The sequence below is a fragment of the Pinus tabuliformis genome, chromosome 4_1, assembly GCF_031772625.1.
Source record: "Pinus tabuliformis cultivar Carrire ecotype Pingquan chromosome 4_1, CPIR1, whole genome shotgun sequence".
In the NCBI taxonomy this organism is placed as follows: Eukaryota; Viridiplantae; Streptophyta; class Pinopsida; order Pinales; family Pinaceae; genus Pinus; species Pinus tabuliformis.
Window position 1 is genome coordinate 535920194 of NC_142303.1, and position 20668 is coordinate 535940861.

Here is a 20668-nt window from a genome sequence, read left to right on the forward strand (position 1 = left end):
TTTTATGTGTGTTTTATATCACTTTAGGTGATTTGAAATTCTGGTGTTCCAGGGATAGTATCCATCCCAAAATTTGGTGGTTAAAATTTACAGAGGGACAAGTTGACAACACTGTAAGGCTACCCGTGATAATAATAATAAAAAGTGTTACAATAGATTAGAATACATTTATCAAGAATTATAGATTAGAAGACATTAACTAAGCTACGAATGCCCAAAAGGTCCGCCAGCATGTTTTGGCCGAAGGAAGGAGGATGGCCGAAAGGTTCTAGAATGGCCAAATTACATCGGATTTGACCACCTTATTTTTGGTGCCTTTTATTCAAAAGTCTTCCCCAAATCCCTATACATATATTCTGCTACTGCACCCTTCAAAAATGGTTAGTTTTGGTTATGGATTCCATAAATACTCACGGTTAGTTTTGGTTACGGATTCCATAAATACATAAATACTCATCCATGCATATAAATTAGTTGAAAAGTATTGGTTAGTTTTGGTTATGGATTCCATAAATACTCACGGTTAGTTTTGGTTATGGATTCCATAAATATATAAATAATCATCCATGCATATAAATTAGTTGAAAAGTATTTAGGTCTGATGTAACCTACAAGTAGGTTTGGAAAAAATAAAATCTAAAAACTACATTGAACACTACAACTTTGCATAGAACTTAAATGAGTTGAAAAGTATTTAGGTCTGATGTAACCTACAAGTAGGTTTGGAAAAAATAAAATCTAAAAACTACATTGAACACTACAACTTTGCATAGAACTTAAATGTATAAGCCAGGGTGACTGTTAGCTAGTAAGTCGGGCCACAAACAGGATTGACTAGTAAACTTGGCTAGACACAGAACCACAATCTGTATTATGTAAAATGGCATCTTTTACTTGAGTATTGAGTATCCAATATTGTTGTTTCAGTATATTCATCAACCGTGAATAGGATAAGACATGAAACTTAAATAAGTGCGTTTCAGAGATAGGCAAAAAAACATTAGAAGAACCAGGAGAAGTATAATTGTTTTAATTTTTTAGTAGTTAATCTGTGTACATATTTAACCAAATTTTAAACGAGCTTTACCAAAATCCTAACAAAATTTTATGTGAAGGATCCTATCGACTCTAAGAACATGAAGGGTGTCTATATTATTCTTTGTTCCTGTGGGACCCCCTACATTGGTGACACTAGACGCTCTATTAATCAAAGGATTAATGAGCACGCAGCAGACCTAAAACATGGGAGAACCAAGTCTTCTGCACTAGCGGAGCATGTTGAGAAAACTAAACATCATGTTTGTATTGAAGAAGCATGGGTCATTGCTAAAGTTGCACAGTTTCATCACCGAAAATTTAGGGAAGCCATTGAGATTGAAAAAAGGCCAAGCAATCTCAATAGAGATGACCGTTGGAAAATTAGTAGTTGTTGGATCCCTGCCCTCTCATCCCTCTCTTCCTAGTCGTTTTTTACCCTTCCTTTCCCCCTCCATTAATGACTTGATCTAATTTTTTCCTTTTTTAAGTGAAGCTTCTAACTAACCTGTTTTCTTTCTTCTCATTAATTCTTTTTTGAGGTTGTGTGTCCTCTTTTAGATATCTACCTCTTGTTCTTTTCTTTATGTTTAGGAGATAGTCCTTGTTATGACTAACTAAATGGGTTAACGTTAGCTATGATAAGATAATGATTTTAATTTAACAGTAAGTTTAAGTTCCCTTTAGATAGCTTAACTAATAAAATTTTATATTAATAAGTTACCCAAACTTTAATAATAATAAGAATATTTAATATTATTAAAATCCATAACATTACTCATTATTATTATCCCTAGATATTTTAATATATGTTACATGTTACTTTTTATTATAGTCAGGAGTTTTATTATTTTTAAATCAAATTTGGTTAACATTTACTTAACCAACTAAAAATATTAGAGTAAAATTAGTATTTAATTTTAATGACAAAGGTTAGAAAAATATATTAATATTAAATACTAATACATATATTAACTATTCTAATAATATTATTTTAACTAAATCATTTCACTAATCAAATCTAGCCGTTTCATAATAGATTATAGCGGTTGTCCAGTCTAGTCTAATATAGCTGTTTTCTAGTCAAACTTAGCCATTGGAAGTTCTGCTATCCCTATTTAACATTCTGAAAATAAACCACACTAGTTGATTCAAAACGCATTTCCGAAAATATTTCTATCATAGAAATTTAAACAAATTAAAAATTTAAACTAAGATTCTATGTCTTGCGTAATAATGTAATTATTCGTCTAAATAAAAATTTAAACTAAGATTCGTCCAAATAAACTAACCATCCTTACCCATATATTTAAGGGGAAAATGCACTGCTACAGACTTGAGCTTTTTGACGACCTCTTAGAGTGCCTCAAACACGGGAAGGAAAGTGGAACATCTATTTACTGCGGTTGGTTCGGAAGGTACTCCTCACAACAGCGACGTCTACTTCTAATCCCTCTTTGCTGGTAAAGGTCTTGGCCATGGGGAGGCTAAAATAAAGGTAGGGGGCCAGCAAATCAATGCAGAGCCTGCCACAATTGCATCAATACCGGGTGATCAGGGAGAAATCAGATGATTTGCGATTCGTGTCTGTTGTTTTCGGCCTTCAGAACTGGCCCAAATCTGAACGGAGGGTGAGGGACATAGATAATTCCCTAATTTGTGTAAGAAAGAAAAGAAAATATTCAAACCCCAATTCCAGTAGAGGGGGAGGGTTATAGATAATCACCTAAGTTGTCTAAGAAAGAAAAGAAAATATTCAAACCCCAATTCCAGTAGAGTGGCAGGGTTATAGATAATTACATAAGTTGTCTAAGAAAGAAAAGAAAATATTCAAACCCCAATTCCAGTAGAGGGGGAGGCTTATAGATAATTACCTAAGTTGTCTAAGAAAGAAAAGAAAATTTTCAAACCCCAATTCCAGTAGAGGAGGAGGGTTATAGATAATTACCTAAGAAAGAAACGAAAATTTTCAAACCCCAATTTCTGTACATCCGTAAAGGAAGAATATGGGAAGCAAAGCCACAGCATAATACAAATAGATAGAAAAATCCACCAACATTATACACCGAGATAAGGAAAATGTGAAAACTGAAGCTATAAAATCCGCCGTAATAGTACACAGATACAGGAAAATGTGAAAACTGGAGTTTCAAAATTATCCAAGGCTCTCAAACCCTGTGATTGATGTTCAAATTGTGAGAGAGATAGGATGATACGAGGAAAAAGAGTAGAAAAGGAAAACCTAGCGATCAGCACTGAGTAGGTAATGCAGATCGGCCCTGTATTCAAATCTGCACACTCAGATATGGAGACAGGGCATATGATTTAACGGGCAGCATTTGATAAAACAGAACGAACACAAAGATATCAGAGGCATGGTTTATTTAGAGAGCTAAATACTCTAAAAAAATCTGATTCCAAATTGGGCACGAGCGCCTTACCTGAATAACTATCCGTCTCACGAACAGCTTTCGAACAGAGCAGCGCCGCAGAGCAGGAGGGCAAGTCAGAACGATAGTGAGCAGCACATTTGGAGGGCGGGGTTAGCCGCTTTCAAAGAGAGGCAGGTTAGTCGGTAATTAATGAATTACCTACTAAACCTATTGGAATTTGACAAAAGTATTCACAGCTTAATCACAAATTGATTCAACGAGTCAAATCCATAACTAAACAAGACCGGCTGCGAAGCAGCGAGTCCCTGCGAATGCAAAAAATAGCAAATACTCTTGCAGAAACGAAAGCAAAAAATAGCAAAAACTCTTGCAGAAACGAAGGGAACGGTTCAGCTTCATCTGCCATCTCCAGCAACTTCTTGAGCAATGATACCAACGGACATCTCCAGCAGCAACTTCTTGAGCAATGATACCCGCTGCTGCTACCAAAGAATCAGTGAGAGTGGATTTTCCTGCGACACAAAAAAGCACCAAGCTCATAGTCAGACATTTTGAAAAATAAAATGATACCAAAGAATCAGTGAGTCTGCAGATACAGTGAATTTTCAGGTGCTCAATACAGATCCTATTAACGTTATATATTGAAAGTAATGACTGTGAGGGCTCTAAATCTTCATTAGGTCTGCAAGAATGTTTAGCTAGTTGTTTCTGTACATTATACGACTTTTAGAAAGGATCCAGTGTCTATGCTTTATTTACTATTTTAAAATTTGTATTATTAATGTATACAGGAAAACCCCGGGACTAGTTTTACAGCGTAGTTTATGTTCTAGGCGAGTTTGGATTGAGAGCAATTCATGCAAAAAAAGATGGTAGTCCTGTCTGTTATATTACAGGCATCACCGATTTTGGGGACTGTACAGTCTGTTGTTGTGATTACCAAGCTACTTAATGCGCCACCGCCACCGCCACCCTCTGTCGCATGATCAGAAATCTTGTCACTCCGTTAATTCATTGTTCCACTCTGTCGCATGATCAGAAATCTTGTCACTCCGTTAATTCATTGTTCCACTGCACTGGATATCTGGGAGTCAAGCGCCTTGTATCGGTAGTAATCCTCGGTACTACTAAATTCAGAAGTTTGTTTAGAAGGGATATGGGGCCTCTGTAAGTCAACCGCTACTTCCAATAATAGCAAGGCAGCACCCTGCCCAGATACGCATCCAAAGCCCAGCACCTTAGCTTTCTCAAAATCCCACACGCTGACGGTGCCCCGCGTGACTGAAGAAGTGAGACTGGGCCAACACGTCACCGTCGCTGTTTTTAGAGACCATTGAGATAGTTTTGAGGCGTAGAGGATTTGGTTCAATGTTTACGTGAGATTTGGTTTTATAGTGTTATTGATTTGTGATTTAATTTTAAAACGATTAAGTGAGATTTGGTTTTATAGTATACATGATTTTTTATTCAATTTTAAATAAAATCATTAAAATTTAACCTTCATCATTTTCGTGATTCAATTTTGAATAAAACTAATATTGAACAAAACTATATATACTATTTTATTGGGAAGGGAAGAGTCTACTGCACAATTTGTTGTGATTACCACGCTCCTTCACGCGCCACCACCACCGTTTTCAGAGATCTTGTCACGCATCGGAAATCTTAAATTGTTCTGGAAGTTAAGCGCCTTGCATCTCTACTAATCACACCCTACCTAATTTCATCTGTCAAAATCGAATTGTAAGGCCACGTGTGATCTCTGAGAATTACAGTCGACCACGTCTCTTTTTAATCTGTCATTTTCGATAACGCTGGATCGAACCGGTGACTTCCCATAGTCAAAGCAGGTGGAGGGCATCGCAGATTTAGCTGTGCAACTGAAAATTAAAGCGGGTGGAGGATATGGCAGATTTAGCTATGCAAAAGGAAACTAAGCTCTAATCAGTGGAACGCCTGGAGCGTGGCTCAAAGCACGTTTAAGAAATCACCTTCAACAAATGTCATATATGGCTTGACACTTAGTCAATATGCATTCAAATGCCCATGCAGGCTGGCAGCAATGCATATGCTCTCTGTGCTACCTTTGCTTCTGTCTCCGTCTCTGTAACCTTCTGTAACCTTGAAAAGAGAATTCAGTGCTGGTTTTCGTTCTTGGTTTTTCTGTGTTTCAGAAGGTATATTATTTTCTTTGTTTTCTTTGTTACAGAATCTCGCCCAGAAAACCCTAGCGCAACAGGAATATCTATGCAAGGCGTCGGCGTTGCCGAATCGGACACAGTAGTAACCAACGTGCAGAGGCGTTGTTTGTTCCAGAACTTTATGCATAATTTATATCGCTTGAATATTTAGATTTTTGTGAAATGAACAGGAATATATAAGTTTGTGTTTACTTGTTGCAGCAAACAGCCGAGATACAGGAGGAAGGAAGGATACTGTTGGCGGACGGCAACGGCGTAATGAGCAGCTTCTGTGTGAATGAAAAACTTGAGCAGCTTCTGTGTGAATGAAAAACTTGCATATTGTAAGCACGGATTTGGTCATCAAGGTATGATTCATGAAAGCATGTATTGAATTGGGCTATTGAAATTGAAAACTTGAATCAATGTAGGATACGGCATACCGCATGTATCCTTCAATCACTTCAGCATGATTGATTTAGTATCACGATCCTCTGATTGCTTGCTTCTTATTGCATTAATGAAAAGTGGAAATTTGTGTGAATAGATTTTATTAAACTCGGTCATCCACCTAATATAGGGAAACCTGATGAGTCTTTTAATTTCCTATTGCAGATATGGCCTAATTTGGTCTGCTTGAAGTTGCGTCATACTAAAAAGTCCTTAAAAATAAAAATAAACTCAAATTGAAAATGTTGCCTACGTAATTCACTGGACTTTTGTTGACCTTTAGAGAGCCTAAAAGAAACTCTTATAATGCATCTGTTTCTGCAAAGCAGGACTTTTGTAACTCGTGATTCTATGATATGGGAGATGACAAGCATACTGGGAGTCAATCTCCAAGTTCTGTTGTAGATACAATAAGAAAGCGCAGGAGGCCAGTGAGTTATTTTAAATTGTACCGAGATATAGTATCTTAGAGTCATCTAAGCCAGTGTTTGATATTGATACAATATTCTGTATCTAAATCATTCACAGTTATAATATAACTTTCCTCCTTAAAATGACCTAGGTTGCCAACAATGAGTTTGAAGTAGACTCTCAATTGATATCAGATAAAGAAAAAAGCGATGATGACAACACAGCAGAGCAGGGGGATTGTGGTGGAGACAGTGAACAGTTTCAGACAGCAACAGAAGAAGATAGACATAACGAAGATGATAATGCAAAAGACGGTCAGGGAGAAGAAATTGTTGCATCTGAGGCCATGGAAGCAAATATACAGCAAATTCGAGAGAAGATGGAGCACTTTACTCAGCAGGTTTGTTATCGTAATGTCAGCTCTTAAACTTTGGTTTCGGAATTTCAAACACAATGAAAGTAGTATCCATATTTCACTATCCTAATACTACAAGTAGATCTATATAGCCAACCCAAATATAAATGTCTTTTGCAGTCAGAAAAATGTCTCCAAGTCTATCCCGGATAATGAAATTACCGTGCAAGAAAATGGGATTGGTGATGAGCTGAGCATTGAACAAATTTTTGCCAACAAGGAGGTGCCTGGATGGCGGCAGCAAATCACATTCCGGGGACTGATTGTGAACCTGATGATTAGTATCCTGCTCGCTCCAGATCTACCAGCAGGTTTAGGAGCGTACCAAAGAAAGGACTTCCAGTTGGGATAACGTCAGGACTGCAAACAGACCACACTAGGTTTAGGAGCGTACCAAAAAAAGGACTTCCAGTTGGGATAACGTCAGGACTGCAAACAGACCACACTAGGTTCTGATTTGGAAAAGGGCATACAGCATAGAAGCTAATGAATATACAGCATAGAAGCTAATGAATATAAAGCAAAGCACAGCTGCGCTGCATCATCCACCTGTAACACATGCAAAGACACTTGTAATTACCTGCGATTGCTAATGAACTTATGATATGTTGCTTGTAACTACCTGCCAATCTCAGACATTTAACGTTTCAAACTAATGTTAACATTAAAACAAAACCGTTTACGGTTAGCCAAAATGCAGCAGGCGTAAAACTAATATAAGCCATGGTCGGGCCTCTTCCGCCTCGGGAAGAGGCCAAATAAGATGGCAAAAGTTAAGTTTGAAATAAAACTTTGGTTATCCGGCACAGCGCGTTAATCGAGCGTTTGAAAACTTTGTAATAAGCAGCGTATAACACAGTGATAAAACGTGAAACTAATGCTATCTCGCACCGGATCGATTACAATAGTCCCTGCCGAATGCCAGATGGCAGGGACTAATAAAATAAGTTACATAAAAGATAATTATCATGTTAAAAATAATTCATTTAATTTAATAAAATATTATTAATTTTTCAATATCATCAATTGCTCTCCAACATAGTCAATATCTTGACCCAGTGAATTTTAATTGAAGATTATTAAGAAAATCAAATCAAATATTAAATAAATAATTTACATAGAAAATAATTTACATATCATATAAACTATTATAATGTTAAAAATAAACGACTTCGATAATTAAAAAAACAAAATATTATTTCCATAACTCCCGCACCGATCACGCCTATCAAACTCCTTCCAAATTATTTTATATATCATATAAAGTATTATATATTATATCATATAAAATATTATAATATTAAAAAGAGTACACATAATTCAATAAAATACACAATTCCCAAACTGCCACACCGACCAAGCTTATTACAGTCCTTCCATCCTTCCTTTTGAAATATTCTTGCAATTCATCCTTTTAAAAGACGCGTACTTCATTTTAGGTGTTTAAAATATTTTTTTTATGATTTAAATGTTAAAAATATTAAAATATTAAAGTTATTTATATATTAAAAGTATAACTTAAATAATAATAAAATATAATTGTAATTTTTGAGAGATAATTTAATGAGTGATTAATTGTAAAAATAAATTTGTTTAACTTATAATATTACTACAAGAATAGATAATTTATTATTAAGCATTAAATGAATTAAAACTATATATATATATATATCTATTATTAAATTTTAATTAATTAATTATCTAAAAATAAACACGCACTCATTCAACACCCATTAACAAACTACATATTTGTTACAGTATATTATCCTCTCATCATTTAACACCCATTAAGAAACTACGTATTTATTACAGTATATTATCCTCACAATTTCTTATCAGTATATTATCTTCCCAAACCGACATAACAAAAGTATTTTTGTCTTTGTTCAACCACTGCTCTGTTCACACTATGTACGTTACCGGCAAATATTTTGGCATGAAATAAGAAATATTTAAACTTTAAAAAGATAAATTTATTTCCTCCCAATGTCTTATCAATAACCGACCTAACAAAAAAATACTCTTTTTCAACGGCTTTTCACAGGACTATGTACTTTGCCAGCAAATATTGTTTCATGGGGCCTTAATGTTTTCATTCGACGATCAAATTCAAAACATAGTCTTTTTAAAACAACATCTCATCTCTATATGACCAAATAAATTTTATAAATATATTTTAGAACACTTGTCATCGTACAATACACACTTACAAAAATGTGCAGTTATTTTATTTTTATAGTAATATTATTTTATTGTTAACATAGGTGTGATTTACCAGTAGGAATTAGGTGATTAAATTTATACCAATGAGTAAATTGGAATTAAAACTCTCGAAAACTAATCCAATGACATTTAACAACAATTTTATCAATTCGAGTTTATTAGTTTTTATAATTATAATATTTTTTTTAAACTTATTATTTTTGTTTTTTTGCTGATTAGTTTTTTATAATATGTAAAAATAAACTTTAATTGCTACCAAATACCTCAGGGCTTCGACATTAACCTGCTTCTTTAAGTCCTAGAAAAATGAACTCTTATTCAAATAAAAAATACTTTAACAGATACTTTTTCTCTAAATAACAGATACTAATGAGAAATTTGAAAGCTTTTTTATTTTTTTGCTAATTTAATTCTGATTGTTTTTCACCATGGTTCATCCATATATGTTGTTTTTCACAATGGTTCATCAATAGTGGAAAACATAGTATCAACGTTTTTTAATCTATTTCAATAGATAATACCCAAAGTAAATTGGATTTTACAAAAATTCCAGACACATCAATTCTGCAAATCTAATCTAACTGGATAGTACAGAACCATTCCTGGTCCCTGCTTCTAGTCACTTAAAAGTAGACCCACAAATGATATAGATAGTTAGGTTCACATTCTCCACAACTGCAATCATCCATCGCAGCAAAAGGAATCTCCTTTGATTTGCTTACAAGGAAAACATTGTCCACAGTCATCAACGTGATGGCAATTTGGCGGTATTTTGTCCACCACGGGGACGTCCTCGCCGTCAGAAGAAGCTATACCTGCCATTCCACTCATTTTATCCACCACGGGGACGTCCTTACTGCCGAAAGAATCTGTATCTGCCATTCCAGTCAGTGAATCGAAACAAGCATAATAAATAGCATGATTCATAGACCTTTAAAAACCTAAAAGAAAATGTTCCAATGAATTGCAAGCACACACAAATTACCAATTACCAATCTTTATTCTTACCAGTGTTCTTAAGAGTGGTAACAACAGCCCTAGATGCAATTGCAGTTTTCATCAACAAGCAGATAGTGAAGACTGTATAGAATACCCGTACCAGGTGCGTCATTTCTTGACAACGAGCAATCTTTGGATTCATATTCGTCCCTGGAAACCCAAATTGAAGAGATTTTAAGGCCGGAGCAGTCTTTGATTTCTCGTGGACTGCGGATAAACCCTTGGAGAGTCGCTCCTCTGTATCAACTATGATTGCTGTGAAATAGATTCCTCAACCCTACAAAATATATATATATATATATATATATATCCGAGTAAAAGGATTTGATCAGGTTACCCCAGATTTTTGCTTTTCCCAGGGGCGGCTAAACCTATTCTTTACGTATTTTAATAGATTCCCTTCATTTCCTTTTTTCCAAACCAAACTGCGAAGGGTTCGAACTTATTTTGAAAAAATTGCAAGGATTTGATTTTCAAAATGTACTTGTTTTTTATCCCTCGTCTATTTTTTCGAACCATTTATTAATATATTGGATTTTCGGACCATTTATTAATATATTGGAGTTTCTTGATTGTAAAGTAACCATTTTAATTTTTAATGTTATATTTTTACATTAAAATTTAATTGGTTTTAAAGATTTTTTTGTTTGTTTTTTTTAATTTTCAATGTTAAAACAAAATAATAAATAAATAAAACTTTTAATATTACTAAAAAAATTTATGTCATTTATTTTTAATTTATAAAATTATATATAATTATAATTTATGGTATATCTAATTATTTATTATTAATTAGTTTGCAATGAATACATTTTAAATGAAAAATAAAATAAATATAATCTAAATAATTTATATTTTTAACATTTTTTATCACTTTTTTTTCTAGTTGTTTTTAGTGAGATTTTTTGGAAGCTGTTCTGGTGGGTTTTTCTGGTCTAATTTTTCTAAAATCCAATAATTTATTGAAATCTCAAGCTTGATGGGTAACCCCTGCACAATCAAAGTGCCATAGGGGTTTTTCAAGGTGTTGAATCCATATATAGAGTCAAAAAATCAGTTTAAATAACACAAATCAAGATTTCACATCAATTTTTTTTCGGCCAAATTCCGACCTAAAAGTAAAAAAATCTAAAAAATCACACTAAAGACAACACCCTTTCTTTTTTCCATTAGATCAATTTTACCCAAAATCTTATTGCATAATGAAAATATTTTGAATATTTCTAAAAGCATTAAATAGATTTATATATTCACAAATGATACAAAATTATGATTTCACCAACAATTATAATTAATATATATATATATATATATATATATATTAGTTGTTAAACACTTATATATATGTTAATAATATTTTATTTTTATTTTTTTAAACCATATGTTATAAATTTTAATTTTTTTATTTTAAAGTGATTTTTTAAAATATAATTTAAAAACAACAACAACAAAACTAAATAATAAATAATAAATATATTTTCAACTTCCCTTCTCCTTTTAAAATCCCATCACGAAACCACCTTTCTTTCAAACGCCACCATTCTCTGCCTTCCCGTAACCTATTGAGCTACAAGGGATATGGCCAAGAAAAGGGAAAGAGGAGTGGAATGTGATAAAAAAATGGTAATATCTATATTAATATTTAAAAAAAAAAAAGAAATTTAGTAATTCAATTACTAATGATAATATGAAGTATATGTGAGAAGAAATTTGAGATTCATGAAAATAAAATATTATATAAAAAAATTAAAATTCATATATCTTTAAATATATATACTCAAAAGGCAAGCATAATCACTTATAACCAAAATAAAATAAAACTTAAAATACCCATATCGACTGCCATCACGCAACCACCGTACTTTCAAACGCCACCATCATCTGTCTTCCCGTAACTTATTGAGCTATAAGGGATATGGCCAAGAGGGGTGGGATGAGATGTGACAAAAGAATTGGCGTTATATTTTTGTATATATATTTTAATTTTTAATATTTTAAATAAAATATTAAGTTTTATTATTTTTATTAAAGTTTTTTTTTTTGGGTAGTTTAATTGGTGAGGAGGGTGAAATTATGTGAGAAAAAATTCATGAAAATAGAAGAAGTTTAAGATTAATGAATTTTTGGATCTACTTGTCTATGCTTAAAGGTATGAATAATCACTTATAATGAAAATAAATTAAAATTTAAAATAATATTAATTTAATTATCAATAAATATATTAATATAAATAATAAATATTTAATTTTTAAAAATATATATAAAAATATTTAAAAATTATAACGAAAATAAAATAAAACTTAAAATATTATTAATTTAATTATCAATAAATATTAAATGAATAGTAAATATTTAGCTTTTAGATCAAAACAATTACTCAAATTAATTAATTTCCTTTCCTTTCAGCAAACAACCCGTGACAGTGAACCACCCAATGGATTTAAAATTCCAGTTCATAAACCATTGGACACCGTTACAAGTGGGTCAAATTTGCCGGCCGTCAGCCAGAGGCGCATTTGATGAGATATTCTGATGATAGATAATATTGTCAATGAAAAAGTAAGAGATAAACCATCAATTCAACAAGCCAATTTTAAAATTTCTCGGAATTTATTATTAAAAAATTATACGGTATATATAAGCAACCCAAGCTTCTTAAGGATTTCTGCTCTACCATGGGTATGACTGTTAACACAGACAAAACAAAAGTTATGATTATCAAATCTAAAAAGGACACTTGCGCTAATTTTACGTATGACAATAATAACTTGGAGGAAGTGTATTCTTACAAGTACCTAGGAATTGATATCCATCACAAGCTCAACTGGAACCATAGCATTGAGAAAAGGATCAATGGGGGATGGAAAACTTATTTTGGTCTTGAAAATAATTGTAAAACAGCAAACCTCGTAATGTGGGATAAAAAGAAGTTCCTCTTTGAAACCTTAGTCACTCCGGTTATCTTATATGGCTGTGAAGTTTGGGGCTGCAGCATCTCCAGAGAATCATGGAGGAAGATTGAGCAAATCCAGAAGCGTTTTATAACTTATAACCTGAAAATTAAAAGTAATACACCCTACCCTATTCTCCTTATAGAAGCAGGTCTTTCCTCTATTGAGAGCCTAGCTATGCTCAGGTTTCTGATATACAAGCACAAGCTCAATAACATAGACAATCATAGACTTCCTAAGCTAGCTTTAATTTCCAGCCAAAATCACCTGAGGCTTAACCGAGGATGGCATAAGGACACAAGGGCCTGGTTAAACTATTGGAAGATCAATGAGAATGATGCTTTGCAAAACATAAATAACATTAAAGATATTGTTACTTCTAAGTTCAAAGAAAAATTGTGGTGTGAGAAAGATTTAGCGTCTAAAAGAAAATTAAGTTATTATAAGAAGGTCATCAACCCCACCCTTGAGGATCAAAAGTATCTCTCTATTCTAACTAGCTCAAAAAAGAAAATTAATATAGCAAAGATTAGAACGAATTCTCATGAGCTCCATAGTGAGACTGGCCGCTGGGTAGTTCCTAAAACGCCTTGGATGGAAAGGATCTGCCATATCTGTGAGAATAAGAGCATCGAGGATGAAAACCACTTCCTCTTAGAGTGCCCTGCATACAACCACATTAGATCTCAATTTCACAACCTTTGTTATAATACTGACCTTTCTAGCCTTTTACAATGCCAAAATTATAGTGAACTCGGGAGGCTTCTCTCCAAGCTTTTTGAGCATCGGAATAAAATCATAAATCAAAATAAATAATTCGTCTTTTTAGGTCCGATAGATCATTATTTGGTCTCAGTGGACGTTAACAATCATCATCATCATCATCATATATATATATATATATATATATATATAATATTTTAAACTTAAATAAAATTTCATAAATAAAAAAATACATTTATGAATATTAGACAAACGCTATATGGCAACTTAGTTTTTGCAGATGTAAAATCAAGAAGCAAGGAAAACCATAAAAGATTAAAATCCTAATTAAGAAGCAAAGGAAACCGTCACTAAAACATATTATAAAAAATACACATATATGGGTGAAGCTAGTGTTTACAACCCTCAAGCCAATATTACAAGGAATTAGTGGCTTGGAAAAGATGGAGATGTTTGAAACATTTCTGTTAATTATAATTTGAGATTACATTTATTTTTCAAATTTCATTGCAACATGTTAATATTGAAGTAATACACAATTAATAATAAATTAGTTAATATATTTCCAACATTGACCACAAATAAATTAATAATATTTAGATACTCAATAATTACGGCAAAGTAAATAAAGTAAATGGTTAATAAAAAATCATAGATATTAAAATATTTATTTTATGATATATTTTACATTGCCATAAAAATTAGTTATTATTATTATTATTATTTATGAGTTATATATATATAAAAACATACAATGATATTTTTTTATGGTGGAGATTCACTTTCATTTTATCATGTAGATTCTTAATTTGTATAGGGGCTTTGTTACAATACCATAATCCAATGTCATGGTTTAATAATACTACTATAACTCATGTTTATATAAAACATGTTCCTATCACATTCTTTTAATTAATCAACTCAATTTAAATGCTAAAAAAGTATAACAACTGTCGATATAAATCTCAACCTTTAATTTATCACTACTACTACAAAATATTCTAAAATATATAAATCTCAGTCTTTAATTTATTAGTGCTACTACAAAATATTTTAAAATATTTATGATCTTTATCATCCACCTAATAATAATTAAATTAAACATAACTATCAACTTAATGTCAAAATAATCTCCTAGCTTTGTTGGGTGAGAACAGGGGTGGGATTCTTGCAAATCTATTCCAAACACCAAAACTCCAGAGGCCAAAGTTAGTAATGGTACTTGCTTTCATATTGTTTGTATCTTCCTACACTAGGGGCTTATGGGTGGGTGACACCTCCAGAGATTTAAACTGCTTGCAAAACTATTCCAAACACCAAAACTCCAGAGGCCAAAGTTAGTAATGGTACTTGTTTTCATATTGTTTGTATCTTCCTACACTAGGGGCTTATGGGTGGGTGACACCTCCAGATATTTAAACTCCACAGGTCGAAGTTGGTAATGGGACTTGCTTTTATATTGCTTGTATCTTCTTACACTACGGGAGTATGGGTGGAAGTGGAAGACACCTCCAGAAATTTGAACACAAGTGGGACTCTTGCAAATCTATTCCAAACACCAAAATTCCAAATGTCCGAGTTGGTTATTGGACTTGCTTTCATATTGCTTATATCTTCCTACACTAGGGGAGTGAGACTCTTGCAAATGGATTCCAAACACCAAAAGTCCAGAAATAGAAATTGGTGAGATGTTAAATACAAAATCAATAAAAATCCAACTAAAAGCGATAAATGTGGTCTACCCAGCTGCTGCTCTCCACGTCTGCCATGACTGCTGCGTAATTAGAAATCAAATTACAATTCTGTAAAATTTCCCCACTGCATTGAACAGCAAAGAAAATGTTTATCCATTCCAGCAACATAATTGCTTTACATGAATTCACGTCATTCTTGAGTCATCTAGCTTACGATTTCTCGTAGGATGTGAGTAAACCCTCGCACCTTTTGTTGCGCTCCCCGTCTGCCATGGTTGCTGCGTGATTAGAAATCAAAGTACAATTCTGTGAAAATTGGGCACTGCATTGAACAACAATGTACAAAATATAGATCCTATTACAACAACATAATCGATTTACATGAATTTACGTCATTCGTGAGTCAACTACCTTGTAAACACAGCCGCTGCTCTCCGCGCCTGCCATGATTGCCATCTAATTAGAAATCAAATTACAATTCTGTGAAATTTTCCCACTGCACTCCACAGCTATATATGCACAAAATATATAGCATTAGTAGTATCCATTCTTTACATTTTCTCTCGATTTTCTCATAAAGGAGGAACGGGACGGAAAGGAAACAGGAATAATCTGTTGGGAACATGCTTCCATTATCTCGCGGAAAGGCAAGCTCTCTCTTGGAAAAAAGGTACGACATAAAGGAAGTTCAATGGAATCGAGAAACCTTTAATTATTTCGGTGGACCCTCGTTCGTTACTATTCCTTTCTTGATTTAAGAGAAAGAGAAAGGAAAATTTTGGGGCAACTTGTTTAACAATACTTTAAAAAACGAAAAGAGAGGATCAAATAATAATTAAAATAAAAGCGATGCTCTAAAAAGGAAGAGAGAATCAAATAAAGACCTTGAATGATGTGTTAACCCAGCAAACATAGTATTATTTATGTAGCCTGAGTTTATGGGAAAAATATATTTATGTACCCTGAGCTTATGCGGAAAAAAAAGAGAAATAAAGAAAAAATTTGTTTATTTATTTTTTAAAAGTTATTTTAATTTTAAATTTATTAAATATAGAGATTGATAAATTAAAAAAATAAATTAGTGAATTTAATTTTAAAAATGAATTTTCAATATAGAGATTGACGATAAATAAATAAAAAAAAATCTAATTTTAAATTTATTATGTATAGAGTAGATTAATTTTTTTAAGTGTAAATGTATTTTTAGAATATACAGATAAAGAAATATTTGTAATTTAAGGAATTTTTTTAAAATATTTTCTATAAAAATTTAAGTTGGGTTTAGATTTGTATATATTTGTTTCAAATTTGATAAATAAGTTACAAATTTTATAAAATTAATCATATTCTCTCTTTTCTAATTCACATTATATTATGGAAACCAATAATGTAGGAAACTACTAGAATAATTATGGAAAATTTAATGTTCTATTGCCCCTTCTCAAGTGCATAGTAGATATGAGCATTGCAAACTTTATGTTTATGGGAAGTTAGATGTCATGGTTGGTTGGATGAAGGATAAATTTACACGTCATAAATTTGTGTTTATTTCTCAAGGGCATGGTGACATGAGCATTGCAAACTTTATGTTTATGGGAACTTTATATGTCATGGTTTGTTGGATGAATGATAGATTACAAGCCATAAATTTGTGTTTGATGTACAAGAATCAAAGACTAACATAAATTTAACAATAATTGAACTCCTATGCAAATTCATGTCTAAAGAGGCCCTCGTCTTAGATACTCACAACTCTCGTGCAAATTCATTCTCTAAAGAGACCTAGTGTAGAATACTAAAAAGTTGATCACTCAAAAAATTATTTTTGGGAAATTGTTATCCTAGCGCAAAAACCCAATTCATGATGTGATTATGTCTTTATATAGTTGGTTCGCTATGATCATTTTAATGTTTTATATAGTTGGTTCGCTATGATCATTTTAATGTTTTGGTCTTTTGTTGGTTAATTGGTTCTAGAAATCATTAATGTTTTTTTATAAGCTAGGATTTGTTATTTTTAGTCCCTGCCATCTGGCATCCGGCAGGGACTATAGTAATCGATAGGACCCCGACTTAGCATTAGTTGACCCCTGCCCTTCTCTGTTATACGGCGGTTAGAGCGGGGATATGCTAAGTTTCGTTTGCACTCACTCTTTCGCGATCCTTCGCCATCTTATTTGGCCTCTTCCCGAGGCGGAAGAGGCCGGAGCATAGCTTAAACTCGTATTTACGCACAATCGAGTGGCCCTGACCGTGTGCGGTTTCGTTTTAATGCTAACATTAATTCCTTAATGTTTAATGTTAAGTGCGAATGGGCATACATATGCTAAGGTTTGCTTGTTCTTTTGCAGGTGTCGGCCGTATGCTCAAGGTTTGCATGGCGGGAGGTGTCCGCCTACCGGCTCGGCGGTTTTGTGCGAAGCATTTGAAGAGCAGGCGGTGTGTTGCCTCAGTATCTTTCACTGGTAAACCAGTGTCACTCTTTGCATTCCGTTTTCCATTGTGGCATCCGCGAAAAACGGGTTCATAGCTGAAAACGACGGGTTCCTGGTTCTGCAATGGGGTTTTTGGTTTGGAAAGTGGGGCGCATGCCCAACCACATACAGAGGTCAAAAACCCTAGGTCAGTTGGAAGGGGCGGTTTTGTGCGAAGCATTTGAAGAGCAGGCGGGTTCATAGCTGAAAACGACGGGTTTCTGGTTCTGCAATGGGGTTTTTGGTTGGGAAAGTGGGGCGCATGCCCAACCACATACAGAGGTCAAAAACCCTAGGTCACAAGACCCCTTCCCATGCCAGACTGTTCAACTTCCGCGCAGCTCAAACATAGCTTTTGCATGTAACTTGTGAAATGATGTTATGCATAGATTTATATCGGTAATCCTTTAATCCGCTCCTATATTCGTATCCGCTCAGTTATCCATATCGGCTTCTATAGCAGTATAAACAATTATTCGCTAAAGCCGAGCTATCATCCCCTTATAGTTCCTGCGCCACTTCTGCGTTCAGGGTTCAAATATCATCTTTCTATGATGATGACTCAGACGCTCAGAAAACGCGACCGAGAGCCGGAAGCTCTGCCGGTCTCCACTGACGTGCAGGAGGCGAAACGCTTCCACGGCGAAGAAACAGAGCGGTTTTGTCAATTAGACAAAACCCTGTCACAAGAAGAAGACGAATGGGCTGCCAGTGAGGAGGTCATAAATGAGGTCATGAAAAGCCTGGAGGAAGAGATGGGCACGCCTCCTTTCACTTCTTGTCCATCAAATTCTGGGCATAATTTGGCGTCGTCCGATATTCCTAGCGGCCAAGAAGGTGGAACCCTAGCTTCGGACTTGGGGGATGATCTGTTTTATCTGTTGGGGGCTTCAGATGACGAGCTCGGCATTCCTTTGAGCCCTCTTACGAATGTGATGGACGAAGCACGCCAGTCTCCTGAGGAGAAGGCTGATTTTAAATCTATTAGCGAAGTCTGGGACTTCGATGACAATTTTGGAAACTATCGACAGTTTGCATCGTATGACGATGCCCATCAAGCGAGCGAGCTACAGATGCCGGGGGAAAATCCAGCACGAGGGTGGATAGCAAATCGAAAACGAATTGCAAGGCACTGATTTCCTTTCTGGAAAAAAAGACCACCCAGGACTTGAGGTTTGCAAGACGAGATCGATACCTACAGAAAGGCATGGGGACGAGCGAACCAGAACCCCTAACCAGTTCCGAAGAAAGGCCAGTAATTACGAGAATTCGAAGTCGAGCAAAGAGACATGGGTTCGTGACCTTCTGTAGAGAAGGGCAGACAACGATGGATTTCAGGCTGGGAGTTGTGAGTCACGAAGCGGACTTCAATAACATTCCCCCGGAAATAGTTGAATGGGTCGAGCAAGCATGGAGGGATCGAACGCCTGATCAGTTACTTTTTTTTCCGGGGCCAGGCAGGTTTCTGGTTGTGTACATCGGGTATACAGAGATTGAAACGTATGCTACAGAGGATTGGGAATTTCGTATTTCACGTGTAAGAGACGGGAACAGGATCGGTGTGGCGCAGAACGAGAAATGGGAGTGCGCGTTGAGAAGCAGATGGTTGGAGTCGAAGGATGAGGTTGGCAAATGCGGTTGAGAAGGAAGACCTAGCGTTATAAGAAATTCGGAAGGTATTTTCATTGGACCATCAGCTTAGCTGATTTGACGTGGGTTAGGGTGATTCAGGGGATATGCTTAACATCTGTTGCGCCCTCACATAGACTGATTTGATGGGGGTTACATGTCTTGTGTACAGATTTCATTCCAGGTGACATTGTGCATGCAGCGTGGGGCTACGTGTAACGTAATTTTCTTCTTATATAAGAAGCTTATACATGATTTCGTCGTTACGGCTTGTTATTTCGCGCTTCCGCTCCAGGGTTCTAGGATATGCTACTGAACATTGCTTTATTTACAGTTTTTTGGCCTGTAAGTTCTGAATTCTTTTACAATTGCATGCTTGTATTTCTTTACTTTGCTCTCGCACATATCACATATACATGCTAAGTAACCCATTAATTGAATTGATGAATAGATTGATTGGTATCTCTAATGCCATATCCCTGTAGCTTCGTTAAACATTTGTTTGCAAGGTATTGATTGTATTCCTAGGGTCATAGAGTGCTTTGCCTTTGGTTTCCTTCTTGCATTGCTATTGATAGCATAGTATTTCCAGTCTTGATATTAGGTTCAAGAACTAGGATATTTTTTGGAGTGTGCATATGAGTTTGTGAGGATATTAGATCAGAGAGAGGATATTTTCATTTATGCGTGCAGTGCCTCTTCAGAAAATTAATGCATTTGGTTGAATTAATAGCACGTTAAGCAGATCTGAGTCCATTCTTTTATTTTCTTGATTTTACAGAGGGTTGAGTGGTGATTATACATGCTAAGTAACCCATTAATTGAATTGATGAATAGATTGATTGGTATCTCTAATGCCATATCCTTTTTGGATGCTTTCAATTTACACAATACTTACATGAAAAGCTCTGCTGCTTTTTGGATGAAAAGCAGATGTCTGGTCCTTGAGTGTTGAGGAATCATGTTCTCTGCCTGGAGCAAATTCAATGGGGTTTTCCATGAGCTAGAGCTAGTGTCCAAGACAGACAATGGACTAGTGCTCTGAATTGGGTTTGCTATATGGGGCTTCTCTTCGTCTTTGTTTGTTCTGT

At 34.5% G+C, this 20668-nt stretch overlaps 3 protein-coding genes and 1 long non-coding RNA gene across 6 annotated transcripts; 2 read left to right on the forward strand and 2 right to left on the reverse strand.

Moving 5' to 3' along the window:
* Positions 1-2431: 2431 nt before the first annotated feature.
* Positions 2432-7173, reverse strand: LOC149176943 (uncharacterized). Its single transcript, XR_016258083.1, has 3 exons — positions 7047-7173; positions 3477-3940; positions 2432-3326 (listed from the first exon to the last, which is right to left on the reverse strand). It is a non-coding gene; the product is annotated as an uncharacterized LOC149176943 (long non-coding RNA).
* On the forward strand, positions 5241-7236 carry LOC149176944 (uncharacterized). The gene is made up of 4 exons (XM_089420020.1): positions 5241-5534; positions 5638-5976; positions 6388-6869; positions 7005-7236. Exons 3-4 carry the CDS (start codon positions 6679-6681, stop codon positions 7234-7236), a joined length of 423 nt encoding a protein of 140 aa, XP_089276146.1. The 5' UTR covers positions 5241-5534; positions 5638-5976; positions 6388-6678.
* A 2353-nt stretch (positions 7237-9589) lies between these two features.
* On the reverse strand, positions 9590-16097 carry LOC149176945 (uncharacterized). Of its 3 annotated transcripts, XM_089420022.1 has the most exons (5): positions 15886-16097; positions 15689-15752; positions 15523-15598; positions 10116-10383; positions 9590-9982 (listed from the first exon to the last, which is right to left on the reverse strand). In XM_089420022.1, the coding sequence occupies exons 4-5, from the start codon at positions 10246-10248 to the stop codon at positions 9789-9791; spliced, it is 327 nt and encodes a 108-aa protein (XP_089276148.1). In that variant the 5' UTR covers positions 10249-10383; positions 15523-15598; positions 15689-15752; positions 15886-16097; the 3' UTR covers positions 9590-9788. The 3 variants fall into 3 exon arrangements, with proteins under 3 accessions (XP_089276148.1, XP_089276147.1, XP_089276149.1); XM_089420021.1 differs by having other exon boundaries at positions 15523-15752; XM_089420023.1 differs by lacking the exons at positions 15523-15598; positions 15689-15752; positions 15886-16097 and having other exon boundaries at positions 9590-9976; positions 10116-10250.
* A 3016-nt stretch (positions 16098-19113) lies between these two features.
* Positions 19114-19942, forward strand: LOC149176946 (uncharacterized). Its single transcript, XM_089423243.1, has 2 exons — positions 19114-19624; positions 19750-19942. The coding sequence occupies exon 1, from the start codon at positions 19156-19158 to the stop codon at positions 19588-19590; it is 435 nt and encodes a 144-aa protein (XP_089279369.1). The 5' UTR covers positions 19114-19155; the 3' UTR covers positions 19591-19624; positions 19750-19942.
* The last annotated feature ends 726 nt before the right edge of the window (positions 19943-20668 follow it).